This window comes from Corvus brachyrhynchos, unplaced genomic scaffold (assembly GCF_000691975.1).
Source record: "Corvus brachyrhynchos isolate BGI_N302 unplaced genomic scaffold, ASM69197v1 scaffold191, whole genome shotgun sequence".
NCBI lineage: Eukaryota > Metazoa > Chordata > Aves > Passeriformes > Corvidae > Corvus > Corvus brachyrhynchos.
Window position 1 is genome coordinate 746,506 of NW_008236487.1, and position 7,631 is coordinate 754,136.

A 7,631-nucleotide genomic window follows, 5' to 3' on the forward strand; every position below is an offset into this window, starting at 1 on the left:
AGGAATAGTGCTGCTGACATCAATACCTTTGTGTTGAACTGAAATAGGTGGCAGAATCATCCCCTGTGCACATTTGCTTTTAGTAAAATGTGAAAGAAACAACCTAGCAGGTTTGAAGTGAAGTGAACAATAAACTATTGAATAGTTCTATAAATTCTTACATACCTTCTCATTGTGCTATTTCATGAGTTTGAGAGGTTTTTTGAGATGCATGTCCTCCTTCTTCCCCATTTCCTCACGTACACTGTTTCACACTGGAACACAGGAGTCCTTCATTACATATTTTGATGCCATTTTAATATTCATTACATATTTTGATGCCATATGATGGACCACATAATGGTCCTTCATTACATATTTTGATGCCATTTTAATACTCTTTGGTAAAGAGTTTTCTTCCTTTAATTGCCCATTATTGAATCAGTGTTTTCAAGGTAAAATGGCATTCACCCCAGCTTTTTTTCTCTCAATTGTTTCTACTAATATGGGCATTTATTCTAATTAAAAACTTTAAAAATTATTATAAATTATACTATTATTTTGTTCATGTCATGTTTTCAAACACAAAGAGTGACCTGGACAATTTTTTCAGTTTGTGTTGTCCTTTAATTTCTATTTTGAAGCACTGGACAATGTACTTCTGGGGATAAGGGATTTTTTTTTAAAACTTGAATAACCCAAGCAAAACTGTTCAAGTTAAAAAAGGGAAAGCTGCTCAGTGTGTAGAGACATGTCCCCCTCTGCTATATAATATGTAGCAGTAAAACATTGCTATTCTGTGAGATTTATAGGAATAAAATCAGAAAGTTTGTTGTAAACTTGGATGTAATGCTACATTTAAACTTCCTAGTCCTCTTTAATTAATTTTTTTTTTTTTTTTAATATTCAGACTTAATAGAAGTCTTCCTGGGTGATGATTGCACTTAAATTGATATTTCAGCTCATTTTGATGCTTTATTTTAGCATTTTTTTACTGTTTGCCTTTTGAAATAATAATCCAACCTACATTTGTTAAAATAAATTTGTACTTCTATACTGATTTAATTCACTAAATTAAATTTAGGAAATTTCTCTCTACAAATGGAATTCCACAAACAGTTTTCCTGTTGTTTTGAGGAATATATGCATCTGCTTTTAGAAGCTTCCATAAACTAGAAGGTGTTTCATAGAATAAAATGCTGGTTTTGTAAGTAGTGGGAAAAGTAAAAGGGTCTTTACATCCTGTGTAAGCATGAGGCTGGATTGCTAGGTGAAGAGCTGGAGGGCAGCTTGCTGATTTGACATTTCAGAGCAAACACTGTGCTGCTGAGAGACCTGTAGGTATCTCATCTGCTCTGACCTTACAGGCTAGGGGTACTTTGTCATTAGGGTTCTGCTTCATCTTCATTAAAACGTCATCCCTGAAACGTACCTGGGTTTGGTTAGTCCTTTGGAAGATGAATTACAAAAAACTGCCACTATTAAAAAGAACCTCCCTTGAAAAATTGATGACATTGCTCCCCTCTCTTTTTCCTTCTCTCCTTTGCTCATGACACAAATTTTTGCCAGCCTTTCACTCAAGGTAACCTAAGGCTTCATAGTTCTGTGGGATAATTTAACAGTACCATGGTGTTTGTCGATAGTTATGTGTGTTTATAGTGATTTTTGTAGGGAAGTTATAAATTATTTCTCCCTTTGCCCCTCCTTTCTTTGTGTTTCAGATTGGTCAGGTGAAACAGGAACTGTCGCGCAAAGACACCGAGCTCCTGGCCCTGCAGACCAAGCTGGAGACCCTCACAAATCAGTTCTCTGACAGCAAGCAGCACATTGAAGTTCTCAAAGAGTCCCTTACAGCTAAAGAGCAAAGAGCTGCCATCCTGCAGACAGAGGTGAAGTGGGCAATTCTGTGCTTGTTGCCTGTGCACAGAGAAAAGCCATTATTTCTTCTGTTCCTAGGTTGTACAGGCCCACAGCCATCCAGTACTGCTTGTTCCAGGCTCTTTGTGTCTTTGATTATATGGTTGGCTCTCTAGGCCAGGGGATTGATCTAAATACAAACATGTGTGTGTAAGTGCTTGGCTGAATTAGGAGTTGCAATGTCTGAGCTGGGGGGATTTATTTGCAGGGACCTTGTAGCTAGAGGAGAGAAGAACAAGGAAGATCATTCCAATAGCATACACCCTGCAGAGGCTTCACTGCTGCTGTCAGCATGGCCAGGAGCTCTTGCTTGTAAGCCCCTGAAATATGGGCTTTTGTGTTTTGTGATGCATATTCCAAGGTAAAGGAAAAATATTTTCTAAACTGTGTTTCGATGACAAATGCTTAATAAATTCCCATATTATGTAAGATCCAGGTGTACATCTGAACATCAAACAGATTATAAATGTAGCATAAACGTGTTGCTTCTGGACATTCTTGAAGAGCAAGCATGAAATGTTGTGTGCAGACAGGATTTCATTCACGGCCTTGGAAAATTGTAGTGTTAGTGGAAGTCCAAAAGATGGCAGTGATGCATCAAAAACTTTGTGTTGTTACAGCTAAAAGAGTCAAAGAAGCCAAAGGAGCTGTGAAAAAGGCATGCAGGAAATTTGTGGGTGACACTGGTAGAAGCTTCCATATTACAGGAGCATAAGAGAACTGATCTGAACTTTCTACCCTAATTTAGCCAAATTAGCCTTTAGCCAAAATTGGTAAATCTGTGGGTGCTCATGGCCTTGTCAACATGCAGTAATGAACTTACATGGAAATATCTTTTGATGTTCCAGGATGGCTTTTCTGATTATTCTCAGATTTATGGAGAAGTTGAAATTTCATCGGTGGGCATAAACTGTGAAAGCTTATACCAGTTTACAATCATAAACCTCTTGTTAAATTTGTTCATTCCTTTTTGCTAGTTCAGGAAGGTACCCTAGATTAGTGCATGTCTATTAAAAAAAAAAAAATTAAATTTCAAACTATCAGTGAAAGTAGGTGTTAGGTAAATAAACATTTTCAAAGGCAAAATGCAGGCTTTGATCCATTGCAGTCATAGAAAAGGATATAGATATGTTAAACGTGCATGTACTGTGGCAAACCTACAAAGCTAGAAGCACATTTCTATTCTCATTTTAAAGTAATAAATAGTGCTTTTCTACCCAGGAGAGGTGAAGTTCTTGAACAAATTTACTTTATTAACAAACTAAAAGACTTTAGTAGAGGGTCATAATTTCAGCTGTTATGGTAGATAAACATATTTATTCACTTAAAATGTCCAGAATTGAAACAGAACATTTAAAACCAAAAAGGCTTGGTTATATACCATTGATAGATACTCTTGACAGTTATTCACAACATCTTGATTTTATTTTAGCTGAAGGCCAAAGTACTTCTTTAATATAGAAAATTATTCTACTCTCTAACTTGTAATATTACTAAATAATCATTGAGAATATTTGTTCTTCACTGGCTGCTTCCAAATGAGTTTCTCATGTAGCACTACAAAACCAAACTGGATTCCTCCTTCCAAGAAGATATTTATACTTTTGAAAGATAGTCTCATCTTTTTCACCCTGGTTGGAGTTCTTGTCAGAAAGCTCAACAATTAAATCATCACCCAGTTACCTTTTCTCTGTGTTCACAGGTGATCCTCTTAAGTATAGGATTGAAACATGCTGAGAACATACAGCACTGAGATGTTTGTCACTGCATCCTGTGATGATTTGGATTTTTTAAAGGAAAGGATATCTTTCCATAGAAGGATTTTCTTTGGGAGTGGGGTAGGAATGTGAGATCCTGCTTGGCCTCACTTCTTGACAGCACTGCTCAGTGTAAAAACACAGCTAGCTTCTCTCAAGACCCTGGAGAGAGTTGTGAGGAGGAAGAGGGGTGCAGTTTCTGACAAAAATTGTCAGACATCTTCAGAGGGGATCGGTATTTTAGACTCATATTTAAATAAACATTTGAAAATAAAAGAGAATACCTTCATGAGCCTCTACCTCTTCTTTAGTCTTCTGTTAAAGAAACCTGCCCATAGGTGGGGAATAATGTCGATACAATATCTCAAAAATGGATTTGCCACCTGCCACTCTAGAACTACAAACAACAGTGAGCTGTTTGTGGGGTGTTTATCTTGAGGGCTGCTGGGTGGAGAGAATATTGTGGTTAACTTTTCAATTGGTGAATAAACCTTTAAAAATAGCTCTAAAATTGTACAGTCACTTTGTAAACAAAACAAAAAATAAGTTAGTATTTATGCTGGAATTAAGGCTTTATCCTTATAAAGTTTTTACCCAGTGAGCCCTTTAGCTTAGGTCAGTGCCAGAAGTTATGTGGCTTCAGTGGGAAGTTGCCTTAACCAGCGAGAATGTTCTCCTTTATTTTTGTACACTGCCTAAGCTGGCATGGTTCTGTAATTGGTCCATTCCTATGGTAAATTCAGATTAATATTCAGTAGAAAAATGAATCTAATCATGTGGAAGTTTTTATTTGCTTTGAATGTCTCAGTAGAACATAAATTTTTCTAAGGCTCTTTCTTTATTGGGGCTTTTACTGGCATTTTGAAACTGCAGTAGACTCTGGCAAATCAGAGAGTGGATTACATTTAGTGAGGAGTGTCCAAATGGGAGCTGGGTGTTTCCAGCAACACTGCTCAGCACCAGCTACCTGAAGACCCAGTGCTGACACCTGCCAACACTGAGGTGAGCTCACAGGACTGAGTTCACTGTGCTCAAGTATTCAATGTCTCGTGCTAGAGGTTGTGGAGGAACAATTGAGCTCATTTCTGGCCTGAGCAGGCCTGGGAGCAGTACCTCTGTCCTGCACTGGGTTTGTAACCCTGGCAGGAAGCACCAGGCTCTGCACAAAGCCAGGCGTGTGCACCTCTGCTCCATGGCATGGCTGTGTAATGTGACTCAGCTGTCTGGACAGCTGGAGCTCAGTGTTCACAAAGAGCTCACTCCCATCTACAGACCACACTGGATATTGCTGCAACTGGTATAAGGGGCTGAAGAGTCAACTCTAATCTAGTTAAAGAGAAAGATCAATGGCAAAAATAGAGAATTAAGTCTTGTGAACTACCACTGATTCAAATCAGTCAATAAACATAGCTTTAAAGTCTTAATTACAGACTGTGCTATCAGTAAAAAGGCTGAACTCCTTTTTTGTATTTATATGATATGTTTGCAAGTTAGTAATGGAATGTCACGAAACTGATCCTTTTTAAAATGTACTCATTCTTGGAGACGTCACCTAACAATAGCTCCAGAAGGTGAAAAGCAACTCTCAGCTCGCATACCAATTTTAATTTCATGTCTCTGTGCATTTCTCAATGATCTTTGAGTGCTGACATAGAATTACTTCAACATCTGCTTTAAAAAGTGGCTGGCTCCTGTTAGAAACCTTTGCAGGCTCTGAGCACACATTTCAGGATTGGTATTCCATCTGTTCTTTTTGCTGCCTCTACTGTAGTCATACCTACAGAGCATTAAAATTTAGAATCTTGCTCTTACAGAGGAATTGGGGCTTGGATATAGCATAGGGAAGGTTGTACCTTCGGGTGCCACTGGATGAAGTATGGTGTGGTTCACTGATCTAAACGATGGTTCAGCCATGGTCTGAACAGGTGACAGGTAGATGAGAAGAACTACTCAGGAAAAGAGTAGCACACTGTTTTTTCTAGGCATCATGGACATCTTAAAGTGGGAATCACCAGGGTCAGAATACCCTGCTTGCTACTGTACAGTGGAGATGATCATAAAATTCAGAAAAAACCCTTGTTTTCAATCTCAGTCCTATTAATGCAAGCTCCTGAAACTCAGGAGCACAGTGAGAAACAGAGTGAGGTCTGAGACTCACTGTGGCTGTCTGAGTATTTAAATGATTTCCCTATAGTTTGGAAATATTCTGAATGCTAAGGCTGTCATTACAGAATTCAAGATTCTAAAAAAGGCTTAAGATGAGATTTATATTAAATATTACTTCATTTATTGCGCTTATTTTGGTAGTAATTTGAGCTACTAAGGGATGAATTTTCCTTAGAAATTTGGACTTCTACATGTTTCATGTATGGCCAGACCCATTAAGAACAGAGACATAGAATGTTATTTACAGCTACTGGAAAACTCTGTGAAGACAAATCCGGGGTTCCCAACACAGTTCTTCATCTAGTGTTCTTACAGTGAAGGATTTGAAGTCTTGTGTGTGGTATCCACCTGGAGAGAGGTACCTGTGGCCCCTGTGCCTGGGGGGGGCTGTTGTGTTCAGGGTGTGCTTATGGTGCTGAAGCTTCAGGGGCAGCTGGGTGAGCCCGCTGTGGCAGGAGGGACTTGCCTGAGCTGCCCTGTCAGGTTTAACCTGCCATATGCAGTTAAAGACATGGCAGTCCATTCCTGTGAAAGCAGTTAGGTTAACCCAGGGTTAGGACAACACCATCCAAGACACAAAATTCAGGAGAAGGGGTGTCAGCACCTCAGTAGCTGTTTGCCTGCTCATTTCTGTGTTCTGAGAAGGTCCTGAGCTGACTCTGTTGAAGTTGGCATCACCTGACTCCCACAGACCTCAATTCTTGTTGCTGTGGGAGGATGCCATGCATAAACTGAGCTGACATGAATAAACAAGTGCAGTGTTCTGCCAGGAATAGTGCTAAGGTGATGATTGTGTGTCCTGCCAGCCTTTGAAAATACTTTTGAAAGTGTTTTCTATGGTTTCCTAGGCAAGGACCTCACACAAATAAAACCAGGAATGCAATTTACCCCAAACCATAAGCTAATATAGAGTTCAAAGAGAATAATCAATCAGAAAATTGAAAGCATTCTGTGGATAAATTTCTATTTGCAGATGTTCTCTTTTCACTTAATACTGTGCTGTAGGCATCTGGACTGTCTCAAATATTTTGCAACACAACTGTTGAGAGCATTTGGATTTTCTTGTGAAGGAGATTTTCAGTTTCCCTTCAAGAATTAATAAAAGTGACCCTTAGCTTTAATATCAAAGATTCCCAGAGAAGACCATACCTAATCAATCTATAAAACTGTGTTTTTTGAAAAAAGACAAAGCCTGATCCACCTGCTAAACCTTTCATTGCAAACACTAGCTGTCCTATAAATCATATTTGGGTACGACCTGGTACTCCAATTTCCCTGCAGACTACACTCCATGCCCCACTTGCTGGGTGAGAGGTCAGGAATGTATTTTAATAATGTATGTGTAAGTGAGGAGGCTCCAGGGGCAGAGGTGGCAGCGGGGCTACAGCGCTGATGGGGAGAGCAGGGCAGCTCCTTTCCCCACAGGCAAGTGCTTACTGCTCTGTGTGAAAGGAGTCAGACAAAACAGCAACGGGGTCTGTGTGTCACACACTGGAAATGCAGGGCCTCACAGACTACTTTTCCATTAGCAACTCAAAATGAAATGGAATTACATGTTAAAATAACATGCTAAAACCAAACGTTGCTCAAAATGCCATAAGGATAATGAGTTCCTAAATTCTTAGCCCAGCTGGGGTTGTCCAGCGGTTGTCATCTTTTCACTTCGTCCCTCTGCTAGTCTATGCTGTGCAGAAGGAGCAAGAAATTCATTGATCAGCCTGTTTACTGTGTGTGACTGATGTCCTGTAATGGATTCAGCTAACAGGAACCAAATCTGATACTGTCAAATACGATTAGCAGCCAACTGGCAGG

The 7,631-nt window shown here is 39.4% G+C and overlaps 1 protein-coding gene across 1 annotated transcript in view; it reads left to right on the forward strand.

Moving 5' to 3' along the window:
* The window catches only part of ERC1 (ELKS/RAB6-interacting/CAST family member 1), a 282,825-nt gene that overhangs the window by 77,854 nt on the left and 197,340 nt on the right, over positions 1-7,631 (forward strand). Inside the window, 1 exon segment of the mRNA XM_008643986.2 lies at positions 1,701-1,868. Coding sequence (XP_008642208.1) covers positions 1,701-1,868 — 168 coding nt within the window.